Source organism: Rhincodon typus, chromosome 16 (genome assembly GCF_021869965.1).
Source record: "Rhincodon typus isolate 14 chromosome 16, sRhiTyp1.1, whole genome shotgun sequence".
Lineage (NCBI taxonomy): Eukaryota > Metazoa > Chordata > Chondrichthyes > Orectolobiformes > Rhincodontidae > Rhincodon > Rhincodon typus.
Genome location: NC_063347.1, coordinates 15,967,033 through 15,986,072, shown reverse-complemented (window position 1 = coordinate 15,986,072; position 19,040 = coordinate 15,967,033). Strand labels below are relative to the sequence as shown.

The 19,040-nt window shown below is 39.9% G+C and overlaps 1 protein-coding gene across 3 annotated transcripts; it reads right to left on the bottom strand.

Annotated features, from left to right (window-relative positions):
* Positions 1-1,766: 1,766 nt before the first annotated feature.
* LOC109927078 lies at positions 1,767-18,816 on the bottom strand. Of its 3 annotated transcripts, XM_048606490.1 has the most exons (8): positions 18,485-18,816; positions 15,485-15,591; positions 15,129-15,302; positions 13,326-13,456; positions 11,704-11,831; positions 3,667-3,726; positions 2,250-2,439; positions 1,767-1,966 (listed from the first exon to the last, which is right to left on the bottom strand). In XM_048606490.1, exons 3-8 carry the CDS (start codon positions 15,298-15,300, stop codon positions 1,856-1,858), a joined length of 792 nt encoding a protein of 263 aa, XP_048462447.1. In that variant the 5' UTR covers positions 15,301-15,302; positions 15,485-15,591; positions 18,485-18,816; the 3' UTR covers positions 1,767-1,855. The 3 variants fall into 3 exon arrangements, with proteins under 3 accessions (XP_048462447.1, XP_048462446.1, XP_020382565.2); XM_048606489.1 differs by lacking the exon at positions 15,485-15,591; XM_020526976.2 differs by lacking the exons at positions 15,485-15,591; positions 18,485-18,816 and having other exon boundaries at positions 15,146-15,236.
* Between the last annotated feature and the right edge of the window lie 224 nt (positions 18,817-19,040).

Sequence of the window (19,040 nt, the reverse complement as noted above, 5' to 3'; positions counted from 1 at the left end):
TGTTTTTTTTTGTTGATGTTTTTGTTGTTTGTCACAAAAACCCTTGCCCCCAGAGCTTCTGCTTGCAGGACCTTCCAAACTGTGGAGTGAAGTCTCTCCTGAACAAGTGAAGTGTCAAAGTCTGTGCTAAGAAATGGGATTTGTATTTAGAGCATGAGAGAGAAGAAGACCCTTTGCTTTTGAAATCATGCGAGAGAATGGGTAAAGCAGCTTCATAAAGTGAACAGCAGACCTGTGTGAAAAGGCCAGCAGAGAGCTCCTTCACCCTATTTCCACCTGTCAGTCACTTCTTTCATTTTGCCTATTCTTCAAGAGTGCTGAATACTCTTGAATATGGAGTTCCCAGTTTTCATCACCCTGCATAATAACCTTGAAGTACTCATCCAATTTCCTTTTGAGATTTGTTTCCAATCTGTTCCAGGTCATTAACACACTATGCATTTCAAAAAAAAAGTTGGACATATATTTGAAAGTGATGGATTTAGAGGGCAACAGAGATAGGGTTAGAGAATCGGACTAGCTGAGTAGCTCTTTCAGGAGACAGTACAGACAGATGGGTTGAATGATCTCCTCTGTACTGTAAAATTCTGAGATTCAATTTGATGATTCTTCTCATTCCCCTTTACATATCTTATACAAAGCCTTCACTCTGTGTTCCCTGGTCCTTGTAGTCAGCTAAGTGGAAGAGTTTTCCTTCTCTAAGCCTGTCATAATTTGACAAACCTGTGTCAAATCTCCCATCAATGTCCTTTGCTTCAAAGAGATAAATCTCACCTTCTATAATTTAAGTCTGCTAGTTGAGGCAATGTTATTTTAGAGCCTTGTTAAGTGTTTAAAGGGCAGGGGATGGTAACAATACCTTAGCTTTAAGGGAATGGCTTTGATAAGACTGTATAATTAAACTGTTTATAATGAAACTTCTAAGTATGATTTATTATTGTTATCTGTGTAATACAGTACGTAACAGGTTGTGTGAATAGCTCAGAGACGCTGAAGAGCCGAGTGTTTTGCCAGAAGTAGCCAAATAGTGAACTAAGGTGTTGATGGTTGGTTGGATAGCACACCATCAGGACTGTTGTGATCTGATGGAGAGAGGGTTTGTACAGGTATGTCACATTGATGATAATTGTAGCTGTGAAGCTCGGAGGTGAAGTTTGTTGGATTCCTGACCCACACTGCATGTGTAAAGAACAGTGCAGAACCTTGTTGAATGTCTTGCTGAAGTCCGTATATACAACATCCACCGCTTATCAATCTTCTTTGTCACCTCTTCAAAAAACACAAAAAGTTAGTGAGACACCATTTCCCACACACAAAGCCATGCTGACTATCCCAAATATGTGCTTTCCTTTCCAAATGCATGTAACTCCTGTCCCTCAGAATTCCCTCTAACAACTTACCCACCACTGACGTAAAGCTCACTAGTCTATGATTCCCTAACTTTCATGTTTATCTGTATTGGTTCTGATTCATGTTGAAAAATTAAAATCTTGTTGATAATTTGGAGGTCATTTAGTTTTTAGGCTTCCTCACAGAGATTATAAAATTTGGTCAAGAGACCAGGAAAACCCTCCTGCCTTTCCTTAAGATAGTACAATGTGTTCTTTTCTTTTACAGCCTTCTGAGTGCCTCTGACAGTGTAGCGCTCCCTCTGTATTCTACTGGAGCCAAAGCCTTAATTTTGTGCTAAAACCCAAGAGTGGGGCAAGAAATGAGCCGTGTTCCAAATGAGCCATTTTGTCACACAGGGTGAAGCATTTGCAAAATGTTTAAAATTAATCTTTATTGAGAAAACATCACAACTTGTGTCTTTTTTTTTGTTGTGAGTGACACAGTTAAATTGAGGGCTGAAAATCTATTTCAGTGTACAGCTCCAGTTGATTGGGTTGTATTGCAGCAGCTCACGCTCTCGTAGAGAATCCAGGGATTTTGCTAATCTCTTCTCCTTCCACTGAATTTCCATCAGCTGAGAGGAAATTGACAAAAAGGAGAAAAATAGATTTATATACTTTATAAATTTACATTTGTATACTGCCAGGCACGAGTTCTGTTTTGAGACTAAATTTCCATAATCTCTGATCACGGTTTGAAATCTTCTGGCCATTTTTCCATTGAATGTATAACTTAAAAGAAACATATCTAAAGCAACATCGGCATTTATCTCCAGAAAATATTAGTTTTGTATAGTGGCAGTGAAGGCCACTGTTCCCTCCAAAGGGGATAAATTATTTTTTACCTGACTATCTCACCTTTTTGTTTTCATCCCGGAATGCTCGAAGAAAACGGGAGCGTGCGCTCTGCTTTTCCAGATCCTGAAGGGTTGCTTGCCTTTCTGCCTCACGTGCTGCCTCTCCCTCTTTGGCCCGATTGAACAGGGCATAGCGCTGAGACTCCCACTGCTGGCTCATCTGCCGTTTTAGCAGCTGCCTGATCTCACGCCTAGAGCAGCCAAACACAGACTTCATAAGCTCCTAACTAGTGACTGAATGTTGTTGCAGCAGGTTGACTGATGTACAGTTCCCCACAAAAATAAAAACATCTTTTAATTCAAAATGAATAAGCAGCATTTAGCATGCTTAATCCCCCATTTTGCAGAGTATCCCAAATGGGCTCTTCCATTTAATGAGCCTGTGGGGGTCTTTGAATGATAGATGCACTGAGAAACTATATAGACATTTTGATATCTCATTTGATCAAAACTTTGGGTGGCACAGTGGTTAGCACTGCTGCCTCACAGTGCCAGGGACCCAGGTTCAATTCCACCCTAACGCAACTGTCTGTGTGGAGTTTGCACATTCTCCCTGTGTCTGCGTGGGTTTCCTCCGGGTGCTTTGGTTTCCTCCCACAGTCCAAACATGTGCAGGTTAGGTGGATTGGCCATGCTAAATTGCCCGTAGTGTTCAGGGATATGTAGATTAGGTGGGTTATAGGGGGATGGGTTTGGGTGGGTGTTCTGAGGGTTGGTGTGGGCTTGTTGGGCCGAAGGGCCTGTTTCCACACTGTAGAGATTCTATGATTCACCTTGATGCAGCAGCTTTCAAAAGCTTCAGATTAAAGTAACCAAACAGATGTATTTTGGAGATTAGATTATATGTGTGGGGCTGGTAGTGAGCACATGCAGAATCAACAGGCCTGAGTTTTCAGAAGTAGGAAAATAACTTACATAGCTTAAGGATGGCCCCAAACCTTTTCGTGAAGAATCAATTACTTCTGAGGTATATTTACTGTCACATGGAAAAATATCAGAGCTAACTTGTGCACAGAAAGACCCCAGTATCAGGTAATGAGAGGCATGACCAGGCATCCGTTGTGATAGTTACATGATAAATGTTGGCCATTACATAAGGAATTGTACTACTTCTGTAGTGATTGTGTCCGCCTGAATAGAGGATGAGTGTCAGTATGTACAAGGGTGGTGAAGCTTCAAGATAGATTATCCGCTTCAAGATAGATTATCCACTTCAGTCTTTGGATTGGGACGTGAACTCCTATCTTCTGACTCAAACTTTTGTGTATAGGGTTATCAGAAAACTTGTGATTATTAGGCAGATGAAAGATTCCTCAAAGCCATACATTTTGAGTCATATTACCACATACAAACCAATGAAAATTTAAACACAAAAACCCTACAGACTGGTTGGTAGTAACTCTTGCATGTTCCCTTACCTATATTCCTCCTTCTCAGCTACAGATCCATAAAATGGACGCTGCCAACTCTGGTGATACCTGAAAAGCAGTAGTCAGTTAACAGTCATCAAGGCCATACTCTAATAGCACCAAAATGTCAGATCTACAAAGTAGATAAACCCTGGTTCATTGGGATTATAGAGGAGCTGTCTAGGTATCGTGCATTTCTTAAAATGGGATGCCAAGCTATTGAGCCAACCAACGAATAATACCCCAGTTCACTGTTTGGTTAAGCAGAGGAAAAAAACTTACAAACCCAATAAATAATTCCACATCAAATGAAGTTGGACCAAAATTCTGTTACTGTAGTCAAGAATGATAGTAGAAATCAAGTAACTTACAGGAGTGGAAAGTTGGAGTATCCCTATTCTCAAACAGGGAAGAGTTGAACATGAGAAACAAGGCTAGGCAATTCAGCCCATTGAGCCTGCTCCACCATTTGATACTATCATGGCTGATCTCATCTCGGCCTCAACTTCACTTTCCTGCCCACTCCCCACAACTCTAACTGTTTTCTAAATAAAAATCTATCTGTTCCTTAAATGTAATCAATGTCCCAGCATCCACTGCATCCTGGAGTAGTGAATTCTACAGATTCACAACTCTTTGAGAGAAATAATTTCTCATTTCTGTTTTAAATCTGCTACCCCTTATCCTAAAACTGCGCACCCTCACTCTAGATTACCCAACATGATGACACATCCTATGTCTGCATTATCAATCCCCTTTTGTATCTGATATATCTCAGATCTTCTCTCATTCTTCTAATCCCGAGAGAGTATAGTCCTCAATGGCTCTCACTCTCTTCATTGGACAATCTCCTCATCTCTGGAATCAGTCGTGTGAACCTCTTAAGAGCTGCCTCCGATATAACCACATCCCTCGTTAAGTAAGAGGACTTGAGGTGCGGTCTTACTAATGCCTTGTAAACTTCCAGCAACTCTTCCCTACTTTGTGCTCTATTCCTTTAGCAATAAATGCCTACATTTCGTTTGCCTCCCTTATTACCTACTACATATTAATTTTCTGTAACAAAAACAGAAATTGCTGGAAGGAATTTGGCAGGTCTGGCAGCTTCTGTAGAGAGAAATCAGAGTTAACGTTTTGGGTGCAGTTTCTCCTCTTCAGAACAGTTCTGAAGAAGTGTCACTGGAAATGAAATGTTAACTCTGATTTCTCTCTACAGATGCTGCCAGACCTGCTGAGCTTTTTTTCCAGCAATTTCTGTTTCTGATTTCCAGCATCTGCTTTTCTTTTGGTTTATTATTAATTTTCTGTGATTCATAAGCATGATTGCAAGAGACAAAGCTGAAATGTTTGCTAGCCACTTAAATAAAAAGTGATCAGTGGACCATCATGAGTTGTCTACTTCTGAGCTCCCTGCCAGCATAGATGCTAATATTCAGTAAAATTACTTCACTTGTTGTAACATTCAGAAGTTCCTGAATATATTGAATAAAGCAAAAGTGCTGGGTGTTGACAACATTTCGGCTGTGGTGCTGGAAACCCATTCCATTACAATTTTCAGACAGACATTTAATTTGACAATGTAGAAAATTGCTCAAGTTATGCCTTGCAAAATGCAGAATGCATTTAACCTAGCCAATTTCTACCCTCTGTCTTCTATCAACGCAGTAATTTGATAGATCACAGGAGTTGTTAACATGTCAAAAAGCACCTATTTGTGGATAATATGCAAGTTGAGCCTGGATACTTTGTAAAATGTGGATCACTCCCTCACCCTTAATGCCTCTCAATCCTTTTAATGATTCAATCCAGGTGTATAATGGAATGCTTGCCGTATGCTTGGAAGGGTGCAACATTGTACATTAATAAAGCTCAACACTACCCACACCAAGATAATTAGATTGCCTTTGGATTTTGTATTCGATATTAGTGCATTGTGGCAGCAGTATCTGATATTTGCAGAATGCATTGCACCAAGTCATCTATTTACAATTATAAACCAAAAATAAGAATAATGTATAAAACAATGAAGTGATGACAAACGTTTATAAGTCACTGGGCCAACCTTAACTGGAATATTGTGTTCTGGGCAATACACTTTTAAGAAGGATGTGAAGGCAGGAAAGATTGTCAAGCATGGTTCCACAGCTAAAGGAATTCAGTTATGTAGATAGATTGGAGAAATTGGGATTGCCATCCTTACAGAAGGGAAGGTTGAGAGGAGATTTGGTAGTGGCATTCAAAACCGTCAGGTGTTCAGGCAGAGTAGATAGTGGGCAACTGTTTTCATTTGAGGGAAAGTAGAGAACAAGAGGGCACAGATTTAAGATAAGAACCAGAGATGACGTGAAGAAATACATTTTTTTAAATGCATGAATGGTGGGATGTAGAGTTTCCTGCCTGAATGTATGATGGAGGCAGATTCACTCAAGACATGTAAACAAATTGGATAATTATCCAAAGAAAAATACAAGTTGCATGGCTGCAGTGAAAAGGTAGAGAAATGGGACTAGCTGACTAACTCGAGAGAGAGCCAGCACTGACATGACAGGCAGTCAGGCCTTCTTTTGTACTGTATCTTCTACGAATCTATCTTTAGTTGCTAGAACCTCCCAGCCCTACAGCTTCATCCACAAAGAAGGATAAGGGCAGCAGTACCGCAGACACGTCTTCACTTGCAAGTTCCTTTCCAAGAAAACCAGTATCCTAGCTTGAACATATATTACCATTTCTTCATAATTGCAAGATTAAAATCCTGGACTCTACATCAATGCAGAAGCACTATCAGCAATTTAAGGAGAAGGTCAATTATTATTCTGAAATGTAAAATTGTTTTATGTTTGCCACCTGTGGAGAAATATGAACGCCATTTAATAATAACCCCATTGAGATCTGGAACTCAATAGGTGGAGAAGCTTGTACTTGTCACCTAGAATGTCATCACACTGTGCATATCTAGGCTTTAATGCTGCAAATCTGGGTACTGTGCATTCATGCAATTGCAGGATGAGAGAAGTACACAAGATGGCACTCCTGCTCACTTAGAGTGTTTACTCATTGTGCTCTTCAGTTTTGCTTTAATACTTGTTTGTCCTTATCATGTTGCCTGAGACAGTCACTAATCACTTCAGTGCAACTTCAATGCCAATTTTTACATTTCTACGTGTCCTTCTCAGTGGGGACTGCAATGTACGTCTCATTTTTCAACAAGACACAATCAGTTTTAACATGGTCATTAGTTTTAATAACAGTAGACAATCACTCAGCTGTTTGACTTGAATGTGCAAAACATCTGGCTATTATATCTATGTGTGAAAATAGCTGGATGCAAATAAGTCTACAACATTTTTCATTTCATTAATGACCAAGGTCAAAAGTGAAAAATACCAAGAAAGCTGAAAAGACGTGTTAAGTAAACAGACAACGGTTACAAAACATTAAGTTTGGAGTTTTTGCATGTAGACATCAGGCCATGGCACAAATCTCAGAAACTGGGCACTATTTGAGATCAGGTTGGCAAACACTGAATCACCAGGGAAAGACAGGTATGAGCAGTGAAAATGTTGTACTGCGACTGGAGGAAAGAATTAATGCTGATATAACAATTATATGGAGGATGAAAAAAATATATGGATGTAGATATTAATAGCCAGATAGACAAAGTGTAGCAGTGAAGAGGGCTGAGACATACGTAACCCACAACTAACACCTGTTTAAAATCACTAAGGAGGACATGACTACTATAATATGTGTAAAGTGGGAAGTTGTTTAACCTGGAACTGAAATGATCTCTGTAAATGGACAGAGTGGATACCTGTTTAAAGTCACAAAGGGGATTTGACCACATGTAGGATGTAAACTCTTATAATGTTAGAAAACAATAATCACCATAAACCAATAGATTTATGGTGTTTTAAACATGATCATTGTGAAATTTGCAACATGGAAGAACAGATTAATCTTGTGAAGAATGAGATCACTGTAGAATGCTTTGAGCTTAGCGAAGTATTACAAAATACTGTGATAGTTTTGGGTAACTTGTAGTCATATGATAATTAGGATGCCCAAGTATAATACATGATGCAAGGTGAAAAAGTAAACACAGTCCCACTCTCATTAGAGAAAGGGTTTGTTTAACCCAAGGGTTACCACACTTTAGGTGAGGTGGCGGGGAGGTTGAGAAGGAGAGTCCTTCAGGGTAACCTCAACTGGTGTGAGAATTGAACATACACTTGGTGTCACGCTGTATTGGAAACCAACCATCCAGCCAACTGAACAAACTGACTCCAAAGATGTGTAAAACGTGATGGCCTATAGTGGTATTGACACTGGACTTGTAACCCAGAGACCTAGCTATATGTCCCTGGGGACCCGCATTCTAATCCTGCCACTGGAGGTGCACCCTCAAAAGGCTTGCATTGGGACTTGACAAGATGGATATTGAGTGAATATTTTCTGGGAGAGAGTAAAATTAGGGGGCACTGTTTAAAAATAGATCTCTCATTTCTGACAGAGACAAGGAAAAAAAAGGAAAAATTTTTTTCCTTTCAGGATCTGTGGAATTCTCTTTCACAGCAGCAGAGGTGGGGTCATCGAATATTTTTAGGGCTGTGTTAGATAGATTTTTGATTGACAAGGGATTGGGAAGGTAGGCAGAAGAGTAGAGTTGAGGCCACAATCAGGTCGGTAATGATGTTAGTAAACGGTGAAACAGACTTAAGCACCAAATGACATGCCTGTTCTTAATTCAAATGGTTATATTGTTGTAAAGCATAGCAGCTGACTTGCGCAAGGCAAGTTCGATAAATGGCAACATGATAATGACCAGATAATCTTTTTTAGTGACATAGGTTGAGAATAAATATTGATCAGGACTCCAAAACATTAGCCTAAATTTTGTGCTTAAATTTCAGAAGTGGCTCCTTTTGAACCCAGAACCTTTTGACTTAGAGGAAAGAAGGTTACCCTTAAAATATGACTGACACAAGGGGTTTGGCCACTACAAAAACCTGAGTCTGTCATATATTATATTGCATCTGTTAACACTGCTGGAAGGTTCTTATTGTGCATGTGTTAGCCCTGCCAGTATTGCAAGGGAGCATATCATATTCATAGATTTATAGTTGTCACAGGAGACAATATCTGGAGGGTCTTACAACAGATATAGATCTAGGCACCAATCAGGAACAAATTGTTTAGCAATGGTTTACCAGTTTTCAAAAATAGCCAGATTATGATAGACACCTTGAATATATGTTCATGAAATATCTGCATTTTTTTGTCATAGTTGTAGTATTTATCTGTCAAAAATAGTTCTTGTTCAACATGACAAAATACTGCAAGATATGAGGATCTAAAAAACCCAGTGTGTCTGCACCTGTTTATGATGAAAATAGTCTAAATGTCTGATGCTTCTGCACTGCAGATTAAAAACACCTCTGTATCTGCTTCATTTGACTTACTAATTTGCTTTTTTTACTAATACATGACTCATCCTCCAAGCCAAGTCTGCAACCAACCATTTGAAAATCTGTCCTATGGAAAGAATCACTCTCACAACAAGAGGCTTTTACTTTTATTTTGAACATTAAAATTTAAACTATCAATAAGAGTTACCAGGCTCTATTGCTAGCAACACCAAGGCCAGGCAATACCCAAAGTTTTGTAGAATCAGCACCAGTGTTTGATAGAAGCAGAGTTTCATTTTTCATGAAGTTTATTTTACCGCACATGTTCTGTAAAGGAAACTCCTTTGTTGCATAAAGCTCCACCACTTAAAAATGATCGTGTCGGCAGTTGACATTCAGAGGCTCTTTTTACAGAAACTGTAGCCTAGCAACGGAACTGGAGATTCATTTAAAGGTATTGCATACCTTCTTGAGCTGTGGGCAATGCAATTGAATTTTACAATTTTGCCAGCCAATTTGGCAGTTCCTTTCCTATTCATTTTCTTTCTCGATTAATATTTCTATAATGTCTACAACTCAATAAAGATATCTATAATGATTACAATAATCTTTAGCATTTATCATACATTCCTTGGCTCATTGTACACCTATTGGCAATGAGACAGTACTCTGGTTACTGTACCTTGGCGTGACTTTGAATTCCTTGGGATTTTTCCATGATGAAGGTGCTATACAAATGAAATTTGTTGTTCATTGCATTGCAGACTTATTCACGCTGATACCATAATTTATTTTATTCCATGGCCAGCGGGTTATAGCAATATTTTATTTAACACAAAACACTGGTCATTTAATTCACAAGGGTTGTGCCAATTTCTGTCATTTCTGAAAATTTCCTCATTGGTTTATAAGGAATGGAGCTAATGTCTACCTCTTAAAAGGCATATGTCAGGGGCCAAGGTAACTTCCTAATCCAAAGTTCTTGCTCCTGATGCAAATGTATACCTGGCACTTATGCGATGATCGGTATACCAACTGAGTGGTAGGGTATTAGCCTCCATAAGTACACACGAGGGCAAGTATTCTGGATCTTTTAAGACAACTGGAGTTCTGGGCAAATTTTCTTCAGATTGGCTTCTTGCTCAGGGAAACATAGGCTCCATCCCTTAGTAATCAATTAGAAAATTGTCAGAAATGACAGAGAATGGCACGACCCTTGTGAATTAAATGGTCAGTGTTTTGTGTAGATGAAATATTGATGTGACCTGTTGCTCATGGAATAAATTAGGGTATTATTGTAACTAATGACAAGGGTCAAGCAGGAGCGACTTGGACAGCTCCCCTCGGTGATACAATGTGCTTTCATGTGTATAGCATGTTTGAGAGCTGCATCTGATATTGTGATTTTGTCTGCCTGCTCCATGCTAAAGACATTCCCTAGCACTGCAAACTCCAGCAGAGCCAGAGCTGGAGAATGCCATCAGCAAATTTCCTGGTTTAGCCTGTGAGATTGTGGTTTGAAGTTGCCACCTCATACTTCGTTAATCATATAGCAATTATCTTACCTGTTGAACTGCATTGGCTCTCTAGTTGCCCAGTGACCTAAAATAGTTTACCTAGGAATTACAATTACTGATTTTAACAGAGCAAGGGTTTATATCATATTTCCTTGTCTACTATTTTGTCAGAAGTATTACATATTCATAATAAAACCATTAGTGTCACCATTATAATAGCAGCCAAATTAATAACATATGACCATATTAAATGTTGTTTCATTAATATTGCCAACAATAATTTTTAGCCTCAAATTCCTCTCAAATCTTCCTGCATTCTAAACATAAGTTGCTTTGTCTACTATTTTGGCATTATCTTCACATTTGGAAATGTTGCTCCTATTGTCCTTGTACAAGCTACGAATACATCTTAGACTGCTGGACCTCAGAATGGAACTTGTGGTGTTATGTTCATAACCTCTTCTGACCCAGAAATATTGGATCTCATAGCTAATATTTGTTTTACTATTTCATGTCATTACCTATCCAATTGCATATTTTACCCTATGTGGCATGATTTATTACCATAGCTATTGAGGCTTTAGTGGGAATGTAAAAAAGATATGGCTCCAGGTTGCGACACTAGATTAGATAGATCGGAGAAGCTGGGACTGTTCTTCTTGGCGAAAACATTGACAGGAGATTTGATTAAGGTTTTCAGAATCATCAGGGGCCTGAGCAGGGAAGGTAAGGCAAAACTGTATGCATAGGCAGAGGACTGAGTCAGAAGACATTGGCTCTTTCACCATTCATCAAGAATCAAAGGTAACAGGAGGAAACATCTTTGAAAGCAACGAGTGGCTACGATCTGGAATACACTGTCTATGGTGGAAGAAGTTCATATCTGGCATCCAAAGATGAATTGGATTATTATTTGAAGAGAAAATATTGGAGGACTGCAGGAAAAAGCTGGGGGCAGTGAGAAGAGCCATCTTGTACTTGCAGAGAACCAGCATTGACATGACCCCAAATGACTTCTTCGTGCTGTTACCATTCTGTGATTTAACCAATGTGCAATCTCATCAAAAACTTAAAATATCAAGTAAGTAAGATTTGCCTCTCTTCCAGTGGCTTCTGGTCCATACCTGTTATACTCCTTCTGTTGCATCACCACAGCCCTTTGTTGATTATGGTGATGAGCTGCAAAGGTTTCTAGGCTGACTGTCCGTCGCTTCACCCCTGGTGGATGTAGAGGATTAATGCGTTGGCCACACTTTAAATAGGAAAAGACCACAAATCAGTCCTGAGTTTCCTTATAAAACCGATTAAATGGTTCTATGACCAGTGTTCACATTCATATGTATTAGCTACATAATTGGGCAGCTCCCCAAAGTTCCCATGTGAAAACATTGATCCACCGGCCTATAACCAATGCGGTTAAAGCCAGCATAATCTTCCTTTTTAATTGACAAGGTATTTAACTCTCAGTTATTTTCTTCTCAAGCTCCTAACACTGAAACACACAGACTCACAAATATTCTCCTTGATATGCACATGATCATCGACAAGTGAATACATTGACAGTTCGGTATCTCTATGGATCTGAATAACTTCTTCCATCTGTTTGCTGGTTTGAAAATAAACCTAAGTGTTCTGATTTGGAATTTGAAAATAATATTTTTCCATTCAGTGGTTTCATCTTAATTCTGTTTAAGGGTTTGTCCTGCATGGTCCAATGGTCATGCTTTACACACCTGACCAGTATAGGATCAATAGAAATTTCCTTCAGTATTTGAAAAACTGAAACCATGGTTTGCGATCACTGCCACAAACTTCAATCCTAACCACCAACTCTACCCTTTGCCCTGACAACTGAACCTTGGTATCAGATGGGAATCCAACTACATATCCATTGAGCTGATAAATGGTAAGCATTGTTTGTGCCACACAAATGCTGGGCAATCGCCAACATTGGTGAACCTAATCATCTCTCTTTTACATTCAACAGCTTTTCCCTTGTTAAAACTTCTACCTCTGATATCCTGAAGGTCACTGCTGATCAGAAACGTAACAGGAACAGCGTTATAAATACTGTGCCATAAGAGCAGGTCACAGGCTAGGAAGGCTGGGGGAAATAACTCATGTCTGGATTACCCAAAGCCTTTCTACCATCAATAAGGCACAAAGGAGTGTGAATACTCTCCACCTTCCAGAATATGTGCATCTCCAGCAACATTAAAGAAGATCGACAGCATCCAAGACAAAGCAGCAAGAGTGATTGAAACCAAATGCTCCCCTTTAAACATTCACTACCTCCACCATCAATGCATAATGGCTGCAATGTTTTCCAACAATAAGATGCACAGCATCAGGTCAAAAGGACTAACAGCACCTTCCAAATGTTTGACCTCTTCCACCTAGAAGGACAGGGTCAGCAGCCGCATGGGAACACTATTGCCTTCATGTTTCTCTCCAAGTCACTTATCATCCCTAACTGGGACTTTTTGTTTTGATTCACTCATGGGACATGCTGCCTGAGCCAGATGTATTACCTGTCCCTGGTACTATGTCACTGTTTCTTCACTGTTACTAGACCAAAGCTCTGGACATCTAAATGCTATGTACATGTACGTATAACAAGATGGATTGCAGCCTTCAACAAGCAGCTCACCCTTCCTTCACACGGATGGGCAACAAATGCTAACCTTGTCAATTATGAGATTCGTTGAATAGATTTAAAATAAAATATTCTTAACAAGTTGCTTACCTGATTGACCGAAAGTGGGATGACAGCCTGACTCACTTTCGGAAGTAATAATGGCGTTGACGTGAAAGTTCTTGGCGTCCCACTGATTCTCCCACTTGCAGTCAAAGGTGTGCACGGCAATGACATTCTTACTGCAGAAGGGAAACCATTTTATATATTTTCTCAAATACTTGTGACTAAAATGTGCGCCGGAGAGACCATATTATCAGAAATTCATGCAGCAACCACTTACCACTGGCTAAGGTGGTTCAGAGCTGGATTGTGCAATGCTACCCATAGATGCACCATTTTGCTATAGTTCAGAGTGTTTTGCAGTTCAAACATACTACATTATAATCCTCTTAAAGAAAATCTTGTCTTATCTTTTTTTTATTTTCTAGGAGCTGCTCGTCCTAACAAACTCCAGGATTGAAATATTCAAAATCCTAATTTTATTGCTAAGTTTACGAAAGTCTGTCTTTTAATATCTGACTTTTTAAATTATGTCCTGGGTTTAATATGGGGAACATTGCTAGGATTCATGCAAATGGCTCCATTGCCAATCTTGAGGGTAGAGTTCATGGTCAAGATCTGTGGGTAGACAGGAGCCCCGGCGCTTTCCATCAGCTGAGCTGCCAGTGCAGAATTTTGGCACCTTTTTTAAGCTTAATAAGGGATTCATACCATCAAAATTACTATGAGCAATTTATAGTAGGGGATTAGTTAAAACATGTATAGATTGCAATATTACAACCAACATTCATGACATGACTGTCCCAGGACAGAGTGTGACTATTATAGATCAGGCTATTCTGGCAATAAGAAAAGGACAGACTATGGGTATAATTGGACCAATTGCCCCAGTAACTACTGTACATATGCAGTGGATGCTGAACTTCAATTCAATCTCACACATTCTACAAATCGGAATTTTATGAAATTGAAGCATCAAACTTTATTTGCCTAAAGTCCATATGGCGAATACAGCAGCACATCTTAAAAATGGCAACATTGCACAACATCTTAAAAAGATGAAAATGGTAAAACAACTTCGAGAAACGTCACATCTTGTAAACAATTTTAAACCATAAAGAAACATGGAATCATTTTAGTGAATCATAAGTCATCAAATTTCACACTTTCCCTTCAAATGCACAAAATGCATGAAACGTTTCACCATTTTTGACACTACAATGCAGAATGCACCCCTTTAGAAATTTCCAGATCTGACACATCTTCATCTGCAAACTGCAGAGCTTCTGTGTCCTAGTCTTTCTGAAAAGAGATGGTTTCTGGTTCAATCATCCTGACAAAATCTCGTTTAGCAAGCTCACCTGCTTTCAATATCAACAGGTAGCCATTGAAGTGGAATTGTTTTGAGCTATTTTGACCTGGTTGACAAGTTGTAAGATTGGACATTATATGGTGATATATAGGAGCACCTGCTATCCATAAGACCACAAGACACAGGAGCAGAAATAGGCTATTCACCCCATCTAGACTGTTCCTCTATTCAATTAGATCATGGCATATATCATACCAACAAGTTGTCAATAGAAGGTGAGAGGAGTCAGAAAATATTGACCACACTGGATATCTTTGTACATACCAAGGCTGAATTGGATAGAGCCTTTGGTAAACATGGGAGTGCAGACACAAGGGTGGAGCTGAGACCACAAGATCAGCCATGATGTTCTTGAAAGCGAATGAGTCTTGAAGGGCAGATAAACTATTCCTGCTCCCAAGTCTCAGGCTCCTATGTCTCAGGAAGAGACACACTATCCGTCAATATCAAAAACATGAGTGAATTAGCATTCTATTCACCTATTTTGCTACTGCACCTGAATGGCAACAATGGGAAGGCATTGCATTGTGGTTCATTAGGTGAGCTGCCTTGTTTCTGAGCCAGAGGTCCCGAGTTCACTGTGAGGCCAGAATCTCGAGGTGACAGGGGTCTCGGCTGCTGGCTGGAATGCTGCTGCAAACCCTGCATCATCTCTGTTTGGGAAGAATCAGCATATCATGTGTCACTCAAGTATTTGACAGGCCATCCCCATCCAACCCAATGCCCTGTCAAGGGCCCCAGGGCTTGAAGTCCCATCACTGAGAACTATATAAAAGCCATCAGCCCTGCTGAAACATCAGGGCCACCACAAAGCTGCTGCTGATACAATACCTACCTGACGGCTAGAATAAACACTGGATCCCAGGCCACAGGTTAATGATGGCAGAGGAGGGTCATGGATAGTAGTTACAGGAGAGAGGTTGGCAGCAAGTACAAGAGATCCTGCAATCACAATGGGCTTTAGTGAGACCACACCAGGAATATTCTTAGTGGTTCTTAGTGATTCTCCCCCTACCAACCTCCTGATGCCATTATCTTCCATCGGGCACTGAGTGCTTATGAGTGTCAAATGAGTTTATTTGTCAGGGTCCCCACATGGCAAGACTCCCAACCTGTCACTGTGGGAGGAGGATGAGGCTCTTCCATGAGCATTCATTGAGTCTAATATGGGTCTTCTCATCACAGACCAAATTGGGATACTGGAAGGAAGGCAGCTGGGTCTGTTACATGTCACCCTCATTCCTAATTAAATGACCCCCTAGGCATGAATCTTGCAGTAGGGGAGTGCAAAAGATTCTGCCCAGGTCTAGTTTGCTGTAAAGGGAGCAATTGTGATCTGGTACAACAGGTTGATGATTAAACTTTCAAGAAGGAAAAAAATGTGTGCACAAAGATATGAGTCAAACAATTACATTTCAGAGGACTGGTAACTACCAATGCAAAGTGTCTAACATAGGGCCAGACTGGTATGAAGTAGAATATCAGCCAGTCTTGCTGTACAGCGAGTGAGCCCAAACACAATGCTGCAGATGACAAGGTGTTTGATCCCAGGCAAAATCAGTAAGTTTAATAATTCAGTAATTTCATACCTTGATTTTCTCAGCAGTTTTCAGTCTTTCTTTTGTGGGCTAGAGTCCAGTAAAGGACGACACTTAAATAAACGAGGTGTTTGAAAAACGGACCACCCAGTGAGTTCATGAAAGATACCATCATAGTGCAAGTGAATGAGGAAGGATACTTAGTTGAAGGCACCGTTTCATGCAGAATTCTACCAGGAAGATTTTTCTGTCATTAATGAAAGTTTTCAGGGTGTAAAGATACTGCTCAGTATTGATGTACTTCCTACATCCAGGTACAGTCAAGTCATACACAAGTTAAAAAAAAGGTGCTGAAATTGACCCCTGAGTGAAATCATTTATTTAATATTGTCATAACTTGTTACCTTATGCGATATGTTCACGGTTACTTAGCTGTAATTGAACCAAGCCAGTAGTTCCAAAATCAAGACAGTCAACATTTTGAAATGTTGCTCACATGGTCACATGGTTGAGGTACTGGAGGACACCTGACCACCATGAAATTGTCCCATGACCAAGTGGCAGAGGAACATGCGTATGATTGTGCAAAATATCATAAGAAAAAGGAACTGGAGTAGGTCAGTCAACTCCTCAAGCCTAGTGCACCAATCATTGAAATCATGATTCATCTTCAGCCTCAACTCTTCTTTCTTGTCTGCTTCCTGTGTCTCCAGATTGTCTTAAAAGTTCAAAAGTCCATCATGCTCAGTATCAAATATATTAATAAAAAACTGAGCCTCCACCCAATTCTGGAGTAGAGCATTCCCAAAACTCACAAACTCAAATGAAGAATTTTCTTCTCACTTCAGTCTGAAATGGCTGACTCTTTATTCTGAAACAACACTCCATGTCTGCCTGTATTGACCTTGTCAAACCCTCTCAGCGTCCTGTACACTTCAATCAAATCAACTCTCATTCTTCAAAACACCAAGAAGTGTAGGTCTGATGAATTCAGTCTCTGCTTATGGAAAAAATTTCTCATCTCAAGAATCAATTCTGTTTAACCTAGGATTTTCCCTCCAGGATATAGCCTTTCTTAAATATGGAACTGAATACAGTGTTCCTGGTGTGGTCTCATTAAAGACCAGTGTGAAAGCAAAATCATTTCCTCTCTCTTGCTTCATAAACCTGCAGTAAAGGCCCACACAATAGTTGCCTTTCTGATTCCTTGTTGAATCCACACATTAAGTTTGTATGTTCAATGCCCAAGGGCATCAAAATCCCTCTGAACTCCAACATTTCACAGTTTCTCATCATTTTGACAATGTTCTATTCTTTACAGACAAGTGATACCATCATACTTCCCCATATTAGATATGCTCCATCTCCCACCTTGACACTCACTCACTTAACCTGCAAGCATCACTTTACAGAAGGGAAGGGGAAATGAAAAATTCTGGAAGCGCCCCATAGGTTGGTCAGTGGAATGGTGTTTGCCGATAGATCAGTTCCCATTCATCAGGCTTGGACTTGAGGAACAAACAAAGAACAACACCACAGGAACAGGCCCTTCGGCCCTCCAAGACTGTGCCTTTTGTCCTTCCATAGTAAAATTTCTTCACTTACAGGATCTGTAATCCTCAGGATTTATAATTAAGAGTACATGTGGAGACCAAACTCCTAGTAAAGAAATAAGGATTGGGTCAGAGGAAGTTGTGAATGGTAACAGCACTGCCATGCTAAATGCCTGCTATGTCAAAAACTATAAGTATGGCTCTGATCTAAAGCTGTCGAAAAGCTGTAAAATGCCGAGGCAAAATTGTTGCTCTCTATGGATGCCCGGTTTTTATGAGGAAGGGCGACTGGACTCAAAGTATTAACACTGTTTCTTTCTCCACAGATGCTGCAAGACCTGTTGAGTTTCTTCAGCAATTTCTGTTTTTATGTTTAGTATCCAGCTCTCTTCAGCTGACCTACTGTGAGAGTGGGAAACTGATTTTAGTCAAAACGGTGGATAAAATATGGACTCGTTAAGAAAGAGGCAATCGCTTTTTTAATCCTTTTTTTACTAGTGTCATTTCCAAGCATTGGTTTCGATACAGGTATTGCAGAAGTGGTTTGAACCAGATTAGGAACCGACAGACTGCTGCACGGATAGGTCAAAACCCAACCACCACCGGTGTATCCAATACAACCATCAGAAAATCAAAACCTGCCGTTCCTGTGGGGTTGAACATACGCACACTTTTTGTTTTGACAAGCGCTTTCTGTGAATTAGCGCGCAAGTTGGGAAAGTTTTTGCAAAGTTTGATACTTACTGGAGCCTGACTCCCGCACAGCGAGCATCCTGTGTTGTGCCACGTGACTGTCCGCTGCTCTGGAGACAATGAAATTGACACTGAAATAGCAATGAATGGGGACAGCCAGAGAGAGTAGGACGACTGTACGGGAAATACATCTACAGGGTCCAAAAAGAAACAGGATGAGGATAAATTACACAAAGAAGATGACACAAAGAGAGAGAGAGACCCAGACCCGAATTAGTAAAGGGAAAAAGAATAGCAGAGATTGAGAAATCAAATTGACAGAAAGAAGACAGTAGAGAGAAAAAGACAAGGGAACTCGACTAGTGCAGGAAAAGAACAGAAGAAGCAGGGCGGGGTTAAAGCAAAAATGGAGCAAAGAAATAGCAAACAACGTGCTAGGGAATAATACAAAAAAACCCAGCAAGAGTGAGACTTCTGTCACCATTGTGTTTAGAGGTGTTTTCTAATTTCACTTCTGGAAGATTTGTCTCTGATTTTAAAGTGCACCTAATACAGTCCAAAGTTCCTCTATCAAGGGAAATACTTTCTCTTATCTACTTTTTCTGTT

Excerpts from the sequence above, each read along its gene's own strand:
- LOC109927078 (XM_048606489.1), bottom strand. The coding sequence starts at position 18,512 with ATGCTCGCTGTGCGGGAGTCAGGCTCCA. Across the intron at positions 15,303-18,484 it reads TGTGCGGGAGTCAGGCTCCA|AGATGATGCAGGGTTTGCAG; the intron begins GTAAGTATCAAA and ends CTTCCCAAACAG. Across the intron at positions 2,440-3,666 it reads GCTGAGAAGGAGGAATATAG|GCGTGAGATCAGGCAGCTGC; the intron begins GTAAGGGAACAT and ends TGGCTGCTCTAG.